Genomic DNA, 19,527 nt, shown 5'->3' on the forward strand with positions numbered 1-19,527 from the left:
CTGCAGCCTATAATTCCAACAGATTTTCCCTGCAATTTCCAACATACTTTTTGTGTCCAACTATATTACAATGAAAACACCTCCATTTTCAAGTGTCTCCTCAACGCTGTCCTTTTTTATTTTGAGAAAAACTTCCTGGAAATTTCCACTACTCCTTTTCTTCCCTTACTAGCCACCTTCCTTTCACCTTTCCACTTTCTATGCTTTTCTGATTTAAAGGGTGACAAAAATTGGTGTGGCTGTATGAACTAGCTCAATCATCATCTATCTCTGCTGCTTGTCTTACCGTTTCAACCCTCTGTTCCTCCACGTGAGTTCTCACTACTGAAGGAATTGAATCTTTAAATTCCTCCAAACAAATTATCTCTTTGAGAGCTGCATATGTTGTCTCTATCTCTAATGCCCGTATCCATCGGTCAAAATTACTTTGTTTTACTCTTTCAAACTCAATAAAAGTTTGCCAAGGCTGGTTATTTCATATTCTGAAATTTCTGCCTGTATGCCTCAGGAACCAACTCACATGCACACAAGATAGCCTTTTTTTACCGACATTTCTTCTGACAGTGAAGCATAAACCTTGTGCTCTAGCCACCAGCTCTGATTGTAACAACAATGTACAGTATTCCTATGCCCAATTCATCTGTTTGGCCATCTTCTCAAATGAAATAAAGAATGCTTCAACATCTCTTTACTCAACGTTTGGAAGAGCTTGTACAAATTTAAACATCTCCCCACTGCTAATCTAAAATAAGTCCTCCTTCAACTCCTGGTGTCTCTGTTTTTAACTGCCTGCATTGGAAGCTGGGGTTCTCTCTCGCGCTCTCGCTCGCTCTCATGCTCTCGCTCGCTGTCTCGTGCTCTTGCACGCTCTCCCACGATCTCGCTCGCTCTCCCGCGCTCTCTCTTGCGCTCTTGCTCGCACTCTTGCGCTCTTGCTCGCACTCTTGCGCTCTTGCTCGCACTCTTGCGCTCTTGCTCGCACTCTTGCGCTCTCGCTTGCGCTCTCCCTCGCTATCGCTCGTTCTCTCACGCTCTCTCACGCTCGCTCTCCCGCGCTCACGCTCGCTCTCCCGCACGCTCGCTCCCTCTCGCGCGTGCTCTCGCCTGCCCCCTCTCTCGCGCTCTCGCTCGCCCTCCCTCCCTCGCTCGCCCGCCCTCCCGCCCTCCCTCGCTCGCCCGCCCTCCCTCGCTCGCCCGCCCTCCCTCGCTCGCCCGCCCTCCCTCGCTCGCCCGCCCTCCCTCGCTCGCCCGCCCTCCCTCGCCCGCCCTCCCTCGCTCGCCCGCCCTCCCTCGCTCGCCCGCCCTCCCTCGCTCGCCCGCCCTCCCTCGCTAGCCCGCCCTCCCTCCCTCGCTCGCCCACCCTCCCACGCCCGCCCGCCCGCGCTCTCTTGCTCTCGTGCGCTCTCTCACGCTCTCGCTCTCCTTTTTTAACCTCTCCATTTCTCATTCCCTTCCCTGTTGCCTTTTCTCTCCTATTTTTCTGCCTGTTCCCTTTGAAATGCCCTTGTTTTTCTTTTCCTTTTTCTGCTGCCTTTGGCTCAAGTTTCTTTCATTTCCTTGTTCGAGTTCAAGCTTCTTCATTTGTAACTGAAGGCTCACCACCTCCAGCTGTGACTCACTAGTGTCAGGTATCACTCCCAACTTTAAATGCTGTGCTATACCTTCAAATATGTCTGCTTTCTTTGCCCCTGCAGATAATTCCAATTGTATCTGCCAGTTCCATTAATTTACCTTTATTTACCTTTTGTAATCCAGCCAAAATTATAACTTCAATTGCTAAAGCCATATTGCAGTTTTACCACTTGAGAAAAACCTCTTACTAACTTCTGAATTCAAAGTGCTTCTCGTACTCGTTACCTTAAGGTTCACCAACTCCAAACCAATCAAGGAATCTCAAATATATCCCACAAAGAGCCCCTAATTTATGTTTCGGCAGGCGGATGGTAAATGCCAAGCTGCCCAAATCCCAGAGGGAAACTTGAAGCAGCTGCCACAACTATTTGCAATTTGTACTTGTTGTGAGATGTGGACTTTGAATTCAGTAAAAGAAGGCCACCAAGGTTTCTTACAAAACGAAATTAAACCTTTATTAATAGAAAAAATGATTTTAAGCGCATATATGGATCTACAAACTACGACTATGATAACGTCTAAAACCCTTGGTTAATCTAACTTCCAGTTACACCTCTCTTAAAGCAACAGTGAGACACACAGATTTTAAAAGATCCAGGCAAAGTAACACACAATACCCTGAACAGTCAAATTCAAAGTGAGTTTTTTTCAGCTTCAGTTCCTTGTAGACAGCAGGTTGAGGTTTAGATGCTAAACGCTTTTCACACTTTTTAGATCTTAGAATGCCTTCCCTTTATATATATTTTCCCCATTGAATGCAAATTCCCACTGTTTCGCTATGTCTTTGGACTTGACCTCTCTAATAATAAAAGTCCATTATAGCACTAATTTTACCAGTTATCTTTGGGGAAAAATAAACACACTGCTTAACTTCTCCTGGCTAGGTGAAACATTTCACTCCCTCTTTTGAATTCAAGCTAGTCTGGTTTATTTAAAAATGCAACTGTTCCCTTTACACCTTACATTCTAAAACTTCCCCCATGTTTACCTACATAACATTTCAAACCTAGCTTATCTTCTGTTCTATCAAAGCCTTCAGACCAGCTGCCTTTAATTCAATTAAGTCACTCTCTTGCACGTGCATGCACACAGACCACACTTTTATTCTATTTTTCATAATTTTATTGGAATTTATTGTAAATTATTATATCTTCCCAACATGTTGGTGAGACCACACCCAAGAGTATTGTGTACCGTTTTGGTCTCCTTATTTAAGAAAGGGCATAATTGCATTAGAAGCAGTTCATAGAACATTCACTCAACTGATTCCTGTGATGAGGGTGCAGAACTTATGAGAAAAGATTGTACAGGTTGGATCTGTACCCATTGGCGTTTAGAAGAATGAGAGGTGATCTTATTGAAATGTACAAGATCCTGACAGACTTGATGGGGTGGATGCTGAAAGGATGCTTCCCCTGTGGGAGGGACTAGAACTAGAGGACATGGTTTAAAAGTAGGCTGCGTTTGCTGCCAACGCAGTGCGTACACAGTTGTACCGACACGATATATTGAGTGATGGGCTCCATTTATTGGTGTTGTCTACGTACACCACACTTATGATTTCACTGTCCTTCAGTGAAGGGACTTATTGTACTCGTAGCCATTCAAATTTAAGTGGGCTAATCTTGGTTCAAAGGTCCATAAAATTCCCTTATGAGATTCTGATTTTCATCCAATTCCCTACAGCAATGCAATAGCAAGCTGCTCTGTTGTGCATCACAAGGGACTGATAAGTAAAAAGCAAGTGAAGACTAAATGCAGGGTTATTTTCTCGCAGACTCCAAAGTGCCTCATTTCACGTTAAATGTGATAATACAATAAAGTTGATAATATAGGGTTGTAAAGCTGTCCAAAGTTAGTGACAATGGGAAAAATAGATTATATCAGAAACTGATGAAGCTCTGGCACAATTAGATTAAAGCAGTGCTCTGAGGTTTATCTGGCACTACACTGCTCGTATTGTGCCACAAATGCAGTCGCATTGAGAGTTTCTTTTTCTTCAGTATTTGAAAGAAAAATAAGGTATAATAATGAGGTTTGAGAGCGGGACTGGTTTCTGTGCAGATGGTTTAAAAGCAAGAGTAACCAGCGAGGTCAAATGGAATGATTATAAAGAGATGTATATGCCATCAATGAAATTTTCTCACTGATTCTGTATCTATAACTTCCTGCTGGACAATACATTAGAAATAGGGATTTGATGGAGATTTGCAATAATGGGTCAAATGCAAACTTTTGTAGCAAAATGTTATACTTTGAATTATTACATGTTACTTTTTCTGTTTCAGGTCAACCATACAATCAGCTGGCCATTCTGGCTTCCTCTAAAGGCGATCACCTTACAACCATTTTCTATTATTGCAGAAGTATTGCTGTCAAATTTCCTTTCCCAGCTGCTTCTACTAATCTACAGAAAGCGCTTTCTAAAGCTCTAGAGAGGTGAGCAAAGAAATGCACCAAAAGCATCATAGGCTAGAATTTACTGTAAGCTAATATAAATGAGCATGGCCCTCTATTTGCGAGACCTGTTCTTGCCCACTTAATTTCTGTAACATTTTACACTGTAAGTTAAAGATCAAAAAGAAGCAGTACCCTCTAGGGCACCTGGGACCTAACACAGGGCAAGTAGTTGTGTATCTCAGTGCTGTCTGAGCCAGGAAGTGTAAGCTAGAATATTGCTTAGAGAGGAAAAAAATTAGATTAAGAGAAAAAAGAAACTAAATCATTTTTAAAAATCTACAATTAAATCTGAAAGAATGGGACTCCACATCTGTAAAAGTTAATTTTCAGTGCCAGAGAAGTTGTTTGGCTGTAATTAAGATTTATCATGCTATTAACAATGGCACTTGAGTTCAAATGAATAAGCCCTAAATTTCTGTGGTGAGTTTAGTCCATACCTAAGGCGTAAGTACAGGAGCATGATGGTGTTCAAATTAGCACTGGACTTCTCAACACATCTCTATTTTTGTGTTTAATTGAGCATCTGCGCTCATCCGAAGTTGCTGTCTGATTTGTGCATTTATAAAGGTGAGCACTGTTGGTCTCATTACCTTTGCAATAAATTATGCTATCTAAAATATTTGTTGCATATCAGAAATCCTAGTAAAACATCGTAAGTAATCTGCAATATATCTATTTTCAGCTATTTTTCCAAAGTTACAAAGTTAATTCTATGTATTCACAATCTAGGCTATTTTGCCTTTTGATGCAGAAAACCAATGTAATATTTTAGCTTTGATTTTAAAAACTTATTTGAAGCAGATGTATTCTTTCTGTTTCTTTAGTCTGTTTGATAATAAGTCTTCTGTGTTGATGTACTGGAGTGCTATGTTGCATAGTATTGGACAAGATTTGCACTGTAGTTCCCCACATTGTGATTTCCTAGTTTTGCCCTGACCATTATTGTGAAACTAAGTGTTCCCTCCACAAGGAAATGCCTGAGCATAAGTCATTTGAGGCTAACTGATTAGTTACAGAAATAAGGCAGCAGTCTGCCTGTCAACCCGGGCTGCAAATTGTATGTGTTGTCATAGTGTAGGTTGGCTTCCAAATTTTACTTTGTATCTTTTTTTCATTTGGTTATCACAAAAAAATTCCATAATGCGTGTTTGCTAGCCACTTAAAACATTTTTATCTGCTTTTAAATCCTGACAGAAGCAATTACTTTGATATAGAAACATAAAAATTCTAGCATAGAAAGAGGCCATTTATCCATTTTGTTCCTCTGGAGATATTTTTACATAAGCCTAATTTCTTCCTTCTCTACACTTTCATATTGAAGTGATTTCAGTTTAATTGTAACTGATGTATTATTTACCACAACTTATGGTGAAGTGTTTTATTTTTCAGCAACCTCTGCTTTTTAACTGTTGTGCCACTGTTTTTCTGGTTTAACTTTTCCTTCCAATCTATCCAGCTATGAACATTATAAATGCATTATCTCAATCTCCATATAAACATCTGTCTCTGGATACTTGCATTCCACAGCTATTTTAAAATATCTGATAAATTACCCTTCTAATTTTTCTCAAATACAGATTGAAGGCTTTTTTAAGGATTAAAAATATTGAATGTATAGAATGACTTTCAGTATAACTATATTATGTAGTCATTGCATCTGAGGTGATTATAAATGTAATACTTTGACTAGCTATTTGTTTTACTTTGCAGAATTAATTCTTCAATCATATAATGTTAATGTTTGTTTTTCACGGTTTGCTATTTTGTAGCCGTGATGATATGAAGACGAAGTGGAATGTTTCTGATTTCATAAAAGCTTTTATTAAGTTCCACGGTCATGTGTATTTGACCAAAAGTTTAGAGAAATTGTGTACTCTGAGAGAGAAGCTGGAAGACCAGTTCAAGGTATGAATAAGATGCATTTTAGCAGTAGATACTAGTTTCATTTTCATGTTTAAGTTTTCACTGCTGTAAAAAAATAGATTGTTCATGAATTTCACTGCTTTATTGTTGCTACTTCTGAAAACAGAAGCATGAAAGCAAATTGAGGAATTTACTGAATTTGATTTATCACTTAATGAGAGTTAAAAGTGAAATTGAATTAAAATTGAAGCAAGTTAAGTACAGGCTTGGTAAAGTTTGTATTATCTGGCATTTTTTTTATTCATTCATGGGGCGAGGGTGTTACTGGCTAGGCCAGTATTTATTGCCGTTAAGATGGTGAGCTGCAGTGCGATGCCAGTGGTCCATCCAGTTCCATTCCTTTCAGGTTTTTTTTAGCGGTTTGATACAACTATGTAGCTTGCTAGGCCATTGTTAACTGCATTGCTATGAGTCTGGAGTCACATGTAGGCCAGACCAGGCAAGGAAAGTCCTTCCTGAAAGGACATTCCCTAAAGGATATTAATGAATCAGATAGGTTTTTACAGCAATGGTTTACTGAATTTAAATTTCACCATCAGCCGTGTGGAATTCAAGCCTGGGTCTCTGGACTACTGGTCCAGTGACTGTACCAGTACACCACTGCCTTCCCCTTCTGCCCACCAGAATTCTCTACTAATCAGATTTTCTGATGTTTCCCTAATACAAATCATCACTTTACCAACTGGAAGCAATTACAAAGTTATCCAGAACTCATACTTGTGTACTATGTTATTTTATATTTTAATTTGTGTTTTAATGCACTGTTGAAGATTAGAAGTAAAAAGAATATTGTTCTTTACTTCCCGAGTACTTGTTTATTAGTTCATGCTTCAAGTATTGCGCTGTATTTCATCGGTACATGGAGCTCTCTGTTAACTGGCATTTTTGATTAACTGGCATCGCCGATTCCCCACACATGCTGGAGAATAAAGATTTTACTGTAGATAGAAAAAAAAAATCTTGGGGTGGGGCTGGAGGGCATGATTTTTGGCTGTCTACCAAAACTGTTCGTACTGAAAATCGGGGTGCTTGGCAGACAATTTTTTTTAAAATCCCCTGCCAAATTTTTTAAAAAGTCCTGATGGGTCCTCCCTGAAGCAGGTGGGAATCTTCTGGCTGCTTCTCCTAACCCAATAACAATTTTCTGTCCCATGCCGGCCCATCTACAACCCCAGTTCCCACTGATCAATTCTGGCTTAAACTCGTGGAGGAGCTATGTGGTCTTTCTTGCCCCACCTCCACCCCATCAAAATTAGCAAGTTGATGATTGCGCTCCACCCACCCCCAATCAGCAAGTTGCATGCTACTTCATTGCTCACAGCTCCCTAGCATTTTGGAAACGTAGTTTGCATCTGAAAATTGCCACCAAGATTTTTAAATTAAAAGTAACAGTGGGGATTCAACCTATCCCTCTTATGCATCTCAAATTGATTGTTTTTAAATTTTTCTATAAATCCTTGTTTTTAGGATATAAATTTAACAACCCATTTTGCCTCACTCAGCTTTGTTAGTTGAAAAGAATACATGTACTTTTAATAAAATTTGAAAAGAAGCTTTAATGGGTAATTACTTTTTGAAACATGAGGTTAAGTTCCTCGGTTTTCTATTGCTTAATTCAAATTACCGGATAATTTAATTTGTTCAGGGTGCAGGATGTACATGCTAAGATATTGGTTCCTATGATTAACAGATTTTTCCACTTGGTAATTTTCAATATCTTCACTCCTATTTTCTGGAGTTGTCTTGAGCAACCATAATTCTGATTTAGTTTTGATTTGTTTTCAGAGACTTCTTCCTCAGAAGGCATTTAGTTCTCAGCAACTTGTGCATCTCACAGTCATTAACCTGTTTGAGTTGCACCATCTCCGTGACTTCAGTACTGAATCTGATGACCATAGCTATGGTCAAGAAGAACTGCTGTGTTGGACACAGCTCCTGGGTCTCTTCAGTAAGTGATTCTTCCTTTAAAAAGAGTTTTTGTTTTTGTGAAGTAGTCATGTTTAAAGCATCTGTTACACATGGTGAGATGATCAGAAGTAAGAAATGTTTTTACAATTAAATCTATCAAAGTCTGAAATTGCATTTAAAATATTTTATAGGTCATATTAGGTGCCAAATGGGACACTATGAAGTAATTACATTTTTTTGAAAACTAATTTTTTGGCAAAGAAAGCAGTTAGTCAGAAATCAATTAAATTGACTCGTTTTGAAGATCTGCAATTTTGACGGCATTTTATATTGGTCAGGCAAGTTGGTGTCTCTTTATCATAAGTTGGTGCTCAAAATTGCTGCCAAATCTAACTACCTGCTGACAAAAGCACACTGGATGTATTTCTCGAATTTAGCATTTAATGATTACTGGCTTTGTCATAACTCTACATTTCTTTAGATGACAATGCTAAGTGATATTTTATTCACGCTGAATGTTTGTTTACATTTCTGCACCCTCTCCCCCATCCAACCTCTAATACTGTGCAAAATAACTTTCAAATTGGTCATTTGATTCAAACAGTTAATTTTCTTCTGTGGAAAGAAAGTAGTTGAGCAACACCAACCAAACAGTTTAAACCAGAACTTGAGTGTTTGGTGTAATTATCATGCTATTGGATTCTACTTAAACCTAAAAATCAGCTTTTTCCCCCCATGTGAAAAGTAAACATAGGACCTCAAGGCAATCTGTTGCCAGAATGCTAAATCAAATTTAGCTGTGATAACACGCTAACTACAGTGCCACAAAGATCAATAAAGTGTGGTTTAAAGACTATGTTATATAGGTGTCCATCCATTCTTATTTTTGTTGTAGTTAGATTACATTGGGGAGAGTGGAAACATTTTGGGCACAAATTGTTGGTGATTTTTATCTGGATGCGAAACTGCAGGAAGCATAGAAACTAGGGGCAGGCGTAGGCCTTTTGGCCCTTCAAGCCTGCTCCGCCGTTCATTATGATCATAGCTGATCATCCAACTCAATAGCCTGCTCCCTCTTTCTCCCCATATCCTTTGATCCCTTTCGCCCCAAGAGCTATATCCAACTCCTTGAAAAGATACAATGTTTTGGCCTCAACTACTTTCTGTGGTAACAAATTCCACAGGCTCACCACTCAGTGAAGAAATTTCTCCTCATCTCAGTCCTAAATGGCCTACCCCATATCCTCAGACTGTGACCCCTGGTTCTGGACTCCCCCAATATCGGGAATATCCTTCCTGCATCTACCCTGTCTAGTCTTGTTAGAATTTTATAGGTTTCTATGAGATCCCCCCTCATTCTTCTGAACTCCGGTGAATATAATCCTAACTGACTCAATCTCTCCTCATATGTCAGTGCCACCATCCCAGGAAACAATGATCTTTTTCTAGCTTGGTGTTTTAATTGGGATCTCCGTCCAGGCAATATGCTTAACGTAGACATGCAATAAACTTGTATATTTGGGCATACTTTGTAAGTGGAGGTTATTGTTGCCAAACAAGTCTAGAAACATAGAAAATCGGAGCAGGAGTAGGTCATTCGGCCCTTCGAGCATGCCCCAGCATTCAATAGAATCATGGCTGATCCTCTATCTCAACGCCATACTCCCGCTTTCTCCCCACACCTCTTCACGTATTTAGAGTCCAGAAATCTATCTATTTCCTTCTTAAATATATTCAGTGACTTGGCCTCCACAGCCTTCTGTGGAGTCCACAGATTCACCGCTGTCTGAATGAAGAGTTTTCTCCACATCTCAGCCCCGTATCCTGAGATTGTGACACCCTTGTACTAGACCCCTCAGTTAGAGGAAACATCTTCTCTGCATCCAGTCTGTCCAGCCCTGTCAGAATTTTGTACGTTTTGATGAGATCCTCTCATTTTTCTAAAATCCAGTGAATACAGGCCTAGTCGGCCCAATCTCTGCTCATATGACAATCCTGCCACCCCAGGAATCAGCCTGGTGAACCTTCGCTGCACACTCCCTCTATGGCAAGTATATTCCTTCTTAGGTAAGGAGACCAAACCTGCAAGCAATACTCCAGGTGTGCTCTCACCCAAGCCCCTGTACAGTTGCAGTAAGACATCTTTGCTCCTGCAGTGAAGGCCAGCATATCATTTGCTGCCTTAACTGCTTGATGTACCTGCATGCTTGTTTTTAGTGATTGGTGTACAAGGACATCCAGGTCTCTTTGTACATCAACATTTCCCAATCTATTACCGTTTAAATAACACTCTGCCATTCTGTTTTTCCAACAAATTTGATAACTCTACACTTAACCACGTTATACTGCATCTGCCATATGTTTGTCCACTCACTCAACCTGTCTCAGTCGCCTTGAAGCCTCTGAACACCCTTCACATTCCCACCAAGTTTGGTGTCGTCAGAAAACTTAGAAATTTTACATCTGGCTCCCTCATCCAAATCATTGATGTGGATGAATCATTTATTTTAAATTCCTAAAATATTACAATTAAGATTTCACATTTCGACGAGTAGTCCACTGCATGAATGTTTTTCTCTCCCTTTGAAGGTTACGATAATTGCAGGTTTTGGTTCTTGAGGGAGGAAAAAAAATTAGAATGAAAACTACTATTAAAGAAGAAATTACATGCAACTTTCCAACTTTTCATATGCAACTATTAGCTGCAATTGGAGATTTCAGTGACATTTATTGATCTGAAAGCTTCAGAAATTACTTCAAAATTCATCTTGAGGGTGACTTCTGTAATTAAAGGGATAGTGATTTATCTTCTAATTAATATTTGTTTTGTATCCTGACTCTTTCACCCATGTGTTACCTGTTTTGCTTTGCAAAATAGGATCATGAAAATTCTTGAAACACTGCTTATCAAGCAACCATGTTGTATTTCAGTCTTTTATCTTACATTTGAGTACAGCAAGATCTGAGAGATATTAAAGGGGTGTCTAACGAAAAGCCATAACTTAGTTAGATAGCATGCTATACAAGCTTAGGCCTTGCCAAGCATTTTAAAGTTAATATACTTATGAAGTATCATCACTGTGATGTATGTAAATGCATAGAGCAAAATCACAGAAACAGCAATGAGGTAAATGAACAGATAATCTTTTTAGATATTCAGGTTGAAGGATGGATATTAGATAGAGCTTCAAGAGAACTACCCTACACTTATTCATGTAGTGCTATAGGATCTTTTACATCAATGTGAAAGGATAGGTGGGATTTCGGTTTAACATTTTACCTGAAAGGCAGCTCAAATTGTAACAACTCCCTCAGTACTGCCCTGAAGCATAAGCTTGGATTGTATGCTCACGTTTTGCAGGGATGCTTTAACCCCATAACCTTTGGACTCAGATGAGAATGCTACAACTGATGAGACTGTCTACTAGATTAACTAAAATAATTTTGGCGTGCAGGCTAAAGCTGTAAAATCAGCCTGGAGTGCCTGTTCATACCCAGCGTAGTCAGAGGTTTCTTCTTGTCAAAATTTACAAATCTGCACATGAAGCCTGACTTCCTGGAGAACTGATTTGCTTGAAATCTGCAATTAATTTCCTCAGAACATGATTATAAATAGTTTGGGATGTGGAGAAGGTATATGCCATTCATTGTTCTGTTGCCCTTGAGGTTTTTTGGTTTAGGGAACATCTGGGTTTTGCCCCCACTTGGAGCACTTTATTTCATCACTTCACAAAAAGTAGCTTATAGTTAATAAAAACAAAAACAGAATTACCTGGAAAAACTCAGCAGGTCTGGCAGCATCGGCGGAGAAGAAAAGAGTTGACGTTTCGAGTCCTCATGACCCTTCGACAGAAGTTCTGTCGAAGGGTCATGAGGACTCGAAACGTCAACTCTTTTCTTCTCCGCCGATGCTGCCAGACCTGCTGAGTTTTTCCAGGTAATTCTGTTTTTGTTTTGGATTTCCAGCATCCGCAGTTTTTTTGTTTTTAGCTTATAGTTAATGTTTGGTTAATTTAAAAATTCAGATGAAATCAACATAAAATGGCAAATAAATGTATTTTAATTTTTTTTTAATGTTCAATTTTCCCACAATTTTCCAGTGTCTTTTCTTGGAGTCATGTGCAAGTGTGCATTACAGGACGAGAATCTTAAAGAAACCTTGGGTGAATGCCCCCTACCTGCTGTTAAAGTTTCTTTGGATTGGCTGAAACTCCGACCCAATGTCTTTCAGGAGAGTGCATTAGAAGAAAGACAGTAGTAAGTATTCAATTTTAAGAACTAGTCAAGTTTAATATATTCAACAATAAACCTTTTAAGTGATCTGAAGACAGGAAATACACCTCTCCCCCGCCCATTGTCTGGCATTGATGTACAGTTTTCTTAGCATGTTTCAAATGTAGACCCATATTGTGGTTCGGGAATGGAAATAGTTAAGTGTACCTTTCTGCTTCAGCATTTAAAAATTAGTTTTTGAAACTATTGGATGTTTCAGCATGCATGCAGACGTTTTGGTATTAATTAACTGTTTCATTTCGAGCAATATGCTCCTGCACTGACCATCTTTATTTATTTCAGCTAATAGTTTACAAATAATGCAAAGGTAACTGATACTCTGAGTTAGTATTCAGCTGCTTCACACCTAGATCTTGGGTAGCGATTAGTCTGCTCTGACCACTGACTGTAAAGGTCCCATGTGAAGTGAGTTTGGATAGTCACAGCCCTGTTCCCAATAGAAGCAACACAAAGCTGTTCACATTTCTGTATAAATTTAAATTATGAGCTCTGAATATTTATAAGGATGGCTGATGTGGGAAATAAGATTCCGCAAGTGCAGTTTGGAAGTAGTCTTTTGAGCACAAGGTGCACATTTTGAGGCAGTTTACTTTTTTATTTATTCTTGGGATGGGTGACATTGACAGGACTGAATTTAATGCCACCCCTAATTGATCTGCCAATTGGGTGGTTTGCTAGGCTATTTCATTAAGAATGGGATTGGAGTGGTGTAGGCCAGGCTGGGTGGGTTCCCATTTCTAAAAGACACTACTGACCCAGTTAGGTTTTCAGAATTATACAATAGCTTTTGTGGTATTTTTATGTGCCAGCCCATGAGTCACAACTTGCCATTGTGAGATTTAGACAGGATAAGAGTCCTGTACTATAACCACTATATCTTGTGCCCTTACCTGATCTGTGCTATACTTTGCAAGTGCAGAGATGAGGAATAACAGGAACAGAAAGCACTGGTGGAAGTAGTTTACAGGCCCCCTAATAGAAGCTTTACCATTGGATAGAGTACTAATTAAAAAATATCAAAGGTAGTGCAATAATCACGGGGGACTTCAATCTTCATACAGATTTGGCAAGCCAAATTGACAAATATAGCCTGATGGACAGGTTCATAGAATGCATTCGAAACAGTTTCCTGGAACAATATTTCATGAAACCAACCAGGGTTAAGGCTATTTTAGATCGTGTGTTATGTAATGAAACAGATTTATTGGTATGGGATAGAGTGGTCATTATGTGATAGAATTTTACATCAAGTTTGAGATTGACATATTAGAAGCCAGTTACATATATATGAGGGGAAAATTGGCTAAGGTTGATGGGGAAAATGTGTTAAAAGATATGGAGGTAGATGAGCATTAAACATGGATAAAAGCAAAATTTTCAACAAAAATGCATTTTGTTTAGAAACAAAACCTCTATAGGAAAGGTGATCCACCAGTGGGTGACCAAAGAAGTAAATGATAATATTAGATTATAAAAAGAATTGTGAAGAATTGTAGTAAGTCTGAGGATTGGGAGATTTTTTTAGAAACTAGCAAAGGACAACCCAAAAATGTATAAAGGAAAAAATTAAATATGAAAGTAAAATAGCAAGAAAAGTAAAGCATTAAAAGGGCTTCTACAAGTATGTTAAAAGAAAGAGCAGCAAAAATAAAAGTTGGCCCCTTTGTCTTCACAGTAGAAGACACAAAAAACTTACCAAAAATAATGGGAAAGCAAGGGGCTAATGAGTTAGAGGAATTTAAAAGTAATTAATATCAGTAGAGAGGATTGGAAAATAGCAAATGTAACTCTTCTGTTCAAGGAAGGAGGGAGAGAGAAAATGAGAAACCAGAAGCCAGTTAACTTGACCTCAGCTGTTAGGAGAATGCTGAAATCTATTATTAAGTAGTAGGTCATTAAGCCCCTCAAGCCTGCTCTGCCATTTCATAAGGTCATAGCTGATCTGATAGTAACCTCTAATCTGTGTCCCACCGAACCCCGACAACCTGTCACCCCCTTGCTTACCAAGAATCTATCCAACTCTGCCTTAAAAATATTCAAAGACCCTGTTTCCATCACTTTTTCAGGAAGAGAGTTCAAAGACACTCAACCCTTTGAGAGAGAAAATTTCACCTCATCTTTGGATTAAATGGGTGACCCCATATTTTTTTAACGAATGACCCCTAGTTCTAGATTCTCCCACAAGAGGAAACATCCTCTCCAATTCCACCTTGTCAAGTATCCTCAGGATCTTACATGTTTCAATCAAGTCGCCTCTTAAGCTTCTAAACTCCAGTGGATACAAGCTTAGTCTGTCCAACCTTTCCTCAGAAGACAACCCGCCCATTCCTGGTATTAGTCTGGTAAACCTCCTTTGAACTGCTTCCAACAATTTTACATCCTTCCTTAAAGTGACCAATACTGTACACTGTACTTGAGATGTGGTCTCACTACTACTCTGTATAACTGAAACATAACCTCCCTACTTTTGTAATCAATTCCCATCGCAATAAATGATAACATTCTGTTAGCTTTCCTAATTACTTGCTGTTTCTGCATACTAGCCTTTTGCTAAGGCAAAGACACAGATCCCTCTGCATCTCAGAGCTCTGCAATCTCTCACCATTTAGATGCCTCTCTTTTATTCTCCCTGCTAAAATTGGCAATTTCACATTTTCCCACATTATATCCATTTTCCAGATCTTTGCCCACTTACTTAACTTATCTATATCTTTTTGTAGCCTCCTTAATGTCTTCACAAATTACTTTCCTACCTGTCTTTGCACCGCCATCAAATTTGGCAACCATCCCTTCATCCAAGTCATTTATAGAAACTGTAAACGTTTGAGGTCTCAGCACTGATCCCTGTGGCACACTACTTGTTGTATCTTGCCAACCTGAAAAATACACACTTATGCCTTTTTTATTCGTTCATGGGATGTGGGCATCGCTGGCTAGGCCAGCATTTATTGCCCATCCCTAAATTGCCCTTGTTCAGAGGGAAGTTAAGAGTCAATCACATTGCTATGGGTCTGGAGTGACATGTAGGCCAGACCAAGTAAGGACAGCAGATTTCCTTCCCTAAAGGACATTAGTGAACCAGATGGGTTTTTACAAAATCGACAATGGTTTCATGGTCATAATCAGATTTTTAATTCCAGATTTTTTTATTGAATTCAAATTTCACCATCTACCATGGTGGGATTTGAAACCCGGTCTCAGGTCTGCTTCCTGTTAGCCAGCCAATCTTCTATATATCCCAATATGTTACTCGCTATACCATGAGCTTTTATTTTCTGAAATAACCTTTGATGTGGCACTTTTTCAAATGTTTTCTGGAAACTTAAGTACTAAATCTGAAACAAAAACAGAAAATGCCAGAAAAACTCAGGTCTAGCAGCATCTGTGGAGAGAGAAACAGAGTTAACATTTCGAATCTGTATGACCCTTCTTCAGAACTTTGTTTACTCATTTGTTTTTTAAATATCTATAGAAACTCTGATTTTATATTTCTGGCTAGCTTTTTCTCGTACTCTAATTTTTCCCTCCTTGTTGATCCTTTAGTCATCCTTTGCTGTTCCTTATATTCTGTCCGATCTTCTGGCCTTGCACCTATCTGAACAATTGCACCTTTTCTCTAAGTTTGATACTATCTTTAACCTTTCTAGTTAACCACGGATAGTCTGTCCGTCCCTTAGGCTTTTTCTTACTCGTTGGAATATATCTATTTTGTGTATTCTGAAATATCACCTTAAATGTTTGCCACTGCATCTCTATTGACCTATCTCTTAAACTAATTTGCCAATTCACTTTAGCTAGCTCTGCTTTCGTGTCCTCATAATTGCCCTTATTTAAGTTTAAAGACATAGGGCTGGATTTTACCGTCAGTGAGCGGGGGCAGGGCCTGCTCGCCGAAGCGTAAAATGACATGCGGTGATGTAGGGCAGAACTCCCGACGTCACCACGCCCCATTTTAATTTTCAGGAAGGTGGGGGCTCAGCAAGATCTACTGCGCGCCTGCCAGATGTCATTGGCCAATTGAGGCTGTTGACAGAGTAATTAAAGTAATTAGTGGACCTGCCCAGTGGGAAGTAGAAAAAACATGAAACCTCACCCACAGGCAGAATGAGGTTTCATGTAGGGTTTTAAAAATTTTAATTAATTAAGTTTTTTTTTGAAATTATGAATGTATCCCAACTTGTGACATTTTCACAAGAGGGGACATGTAAGGGAATTTTTTTTCTCTATTAATATTTTTGAAAGTAGAGGCGATCTCCCTGAGGCAGCACTTAGCCTCGGAGATGAGTGCGCTCTTTCGTGTGCATGCACATTCTTGAATTTAAGCATTCCCCCGCCCGCCCACACAGGAAGTGTATAGTGCTTCTGTGCGGATGTCACGCTGGGTGGGCCTTAACAGGCCGGCCTACATAAAATGGATGTCTCCGATCGGGTGGCGCTGATCAGAAGTGTGCCCACACTTGCCTGCCCATCAACTCCCCCACCACCCCCCACCCGTACAGGAGGAAAATTCAGCCCGTAGTCTCGGACCCATTCTTCTCTCCCTCAAACTAAATGTAAAATTCAAGCATATAATGGTCGCTGATACCCAGGAGCGCCTTCAATATGAGATCATTAATTAAAACCACCTTGTTGCATAATACCAGGTCTAACAATAGCCTACTCTGGTTGGCTCCAGAACATGGTGTTCTAAAAACGTTCTATTAACTCCTTATCTAGGCTACCTTTGCCCTTCTGACTTTTCCAGTCTATATGTAGATTAAAATCTCTCATGATTATCACCATGCCATTCTGATAAGCTCCTTTTACTTGCTTTATGCTCCATCCTACCATGTGGTTGCTATTAGGGGGCCTGTACATGAATCCCACATGTAGCTTCTTGCCTTTACCATTTCTCATCTCTACCCAAACTGTTTCCACATCCTGGTTTCTTGAACTTAGGTCACCCCTCTTTATTGTGCTAATACCACCATTAACTAATAGAGCCACCCTCCACCTTTTCCTTGCTTCCTGCCCTTCCTGTTGACAAGGCACTTAGAAAATTATGATATGATTACACAGAGTCAGCATGGCTTTATGGAAGGGATATAGTGTCTGAAGAATTTGAGATTTTTGAGGATGTAAGTGGTGGTAGATAAAGGGGAATCAGTGATGTAGCACCTCTGCCACACACAATGTTGTTGGACACGATGAAGGCTTCTGGTTTAAAGCAGAGGGAATAGTATAACATGAATAGAACATTGGTTAATGGACAGAAAACAGAGTAGGAATAAATGGGCAACGGTCACTGTAACTAGAAGATTGCCACAAGGATCAGTGCTGGGGCCTTTGCCATTTACAACTAGATTAATGATTTAGGTTAAGGTACTGAGAATAATATATCCAATTTTGATGATGATACAAAGATAAGTGGGGCATTAAAATATGAGGTTGCAAAGGGGTATAGATAGGTTAAATGAGTGGATAATAAAAGCAACAGATGGGGTACAATGTGGGAAATGCGATGTTGTGCATTTTGCTTGGAAGATTAGAAAAACAGAATATCTTTTAAATGGAGAGAGATTGCAGAATGCTTCCTATAGAGGGACCTGGGTGCCCTTTGTCATGAATCACGAGAAGTTAGCATGCACCCGCAGCAAGCAGTTAGGAATGCAAATGGCATGTTGGCCTTTATTGCATAGAGCTGAAGTACAAGGCTAAGGAAGTATTTCTGCAATTGCACAGGGTTTTGCTGAGACTGCACCTGGAGTACTGTGCACAGTTTTGGTCTCCTTATCTAAGGAATAATATACTTTGGAAGCAGGCGTGCAAAAGTTTACTAGAATGGTTCCTGGGATGAGGATATAGCCCCATGAGAGGTTGAGTAGATTGGGCCTATACTTGCTGTAGTTTAGAATGAATGTTGATCTCATTAAGGCTTATAAGATTCTGAGGGGTGGATTGACAGGGTAGATACTGAGTTTTTTTCTCCTGATACAGTTTAGAATTGGGGGCATAGTCTCAGGAGAAGGGATTGATCATTTAAGACTGAGATCAGGAGAAATCCCTTCACTTAGACAGTTGTGAATCTTTGGAATTTTCTGCCCCAGAGAACTATGGATGCTCAGTCATTGAATATATTCAAAGCTGAGATTGCTAGATTTTTAGACTCCAGGGGAATTGAGGAATAGGGGAATGAAGTGCAAAAATGGAATCAGAGATCAGCTGTCCTATTGAAAGCAGGGCAGGTTCGGGGTGCCATGGGGCCTACTCTTATTCCTAGTTTTTGTGTACCTGAGACTGGGTAGTAAAAAATATCCAACACTGGTATTGTGCCACTTAATGTGATCAATTCTTCTCTTCCTCAATTCATAAGACTTTTTCATGGGTTTTTCTCGAGTGCAGCAGGATGTGCAACACTCAGAATTCCAACTTCTTATCATTAGAATTTTGTCTTTTTCCTTCAGCATTTGGCCCTGGATTGTATCGTTGCTAAACAGCTTTCATCCGCAGGAAGATGATCTTTCTGGCTTTAATGGTGAGGTTTGTTGCTTTTGAAATTATGAACAATTTAATTTAAATGTAAAGGAGAAAATGGATGCACTGTATAGAGCATGAGGAACTCTCATTGGAAGATAAGGTAATTTTATTTCGGCATGTCTTCCACATGGCTTTTAAATTATTGAGTAGTCACAAATGTGAAAGCACATGTCTGTATTGCAATTGAATAATTGAGCTGGGCCAAGCATTTATCCTTAAATAACCGTTGTGATTATATTGTGCTTCAATCTTTCAGACATAAATGGTCTAGCTTTCTTTTAAAGTACTCTGCTTTACTTCTCCTTGGGTTATTTTTTTCTTTGAAAAGTTTTTGTTGCCTAGACCAAACACTTCTGAGTGGCTGGTAGGCAGATATGCTCTTGATCTGACTGAGATACCCAAGAACTGCTCAATGGCCATTTTCCCTCCAGCTTGGCAGATTTGATGCCTTGTAACTATTTTGAAGAAATGGCCCAATGTGGAAGGAAGTGTAGACGTGACAGTCTTTCCTTTCCTCCTCCCCCCAAAATTTAGATTGAAACCCTGAAGAAATATCAATTCTGACAAAAATTACTTTTGAGGAGGGAAGATGCATGCATTTTTTCTCACTAATCCACAATCTTTTCACTGTTTGCATTTAAATAACAACTGTTCCCTTCATGATTAGGTTCAGAATTAAAGGAAAGTTTGTCTATAGCCAGCATGAGCAGCTTTTGATATTCTGAGTATGTGGATCTTCTAGAACTGAGAAAAACATAAGAGTCTTTCCCAAAATATGTTGAGGGTCCTATTGTA

The 19,527-nt window shown here is 39.4% G+C and overlaps 1 protein-coding gene across 3 annotated transcripts in view; it reads left to right on the top strand.

Moving 5' to 3' along the window:
• Nucleotides 1–19,527, top strand: part of smg7 (SMG7 nonsense mediated mRNA decay factor) — a 162,112-nt gene that overhangs the window by 80,269 nt on the left and 62,316 nt on the right. For all 3 annotated transcript variants that reach the window (XM_041208038.1, XM_041208041.1, XM_041208039.1), the window contains exons 7-11: nucleotides 3,921–4,071; nucleotides 5,862–5,997; nucleotides 7,801–7,963; nucleotides 12,024–12,180; nucleotides 18,660–18,730. In XM_041208038.1, the coding sequence (XP_041063972.1) occupies nucleotides 3,921–4,071; nucleotides 5,862–5,997; nucleotides 7,801–7,963; nucleotides 12,024–12,180; nucleotides 18,660–18,730 (678 nt within the window). The remainder of the gene's footprint in view (nucleotides 1–3,920; nucleotides 4,072–5,861; nucleotides 5,998–7,800; nucleotides 7,964–12,023; nucleotides 12,181–18,659; nucleotides 18,731–19,527) is intronic.

The sequence above is a fragment of the Carcharodon carcharias genome, chromosome 16, assembly GCF_017639515.1.
Source record: "Carcharodon carcharias isolate sCarCar2 chromosome 16, sCarCar2.pri, whole genome shotgun sequence".
In the NCBI taxonomy this organism is placed as follows: Eukaryota; Metazoa; Chordata; class Chondrichthyes; order Lamniformes; family Lamnidae; genus Carcharodon; species Carcharodon carcharias.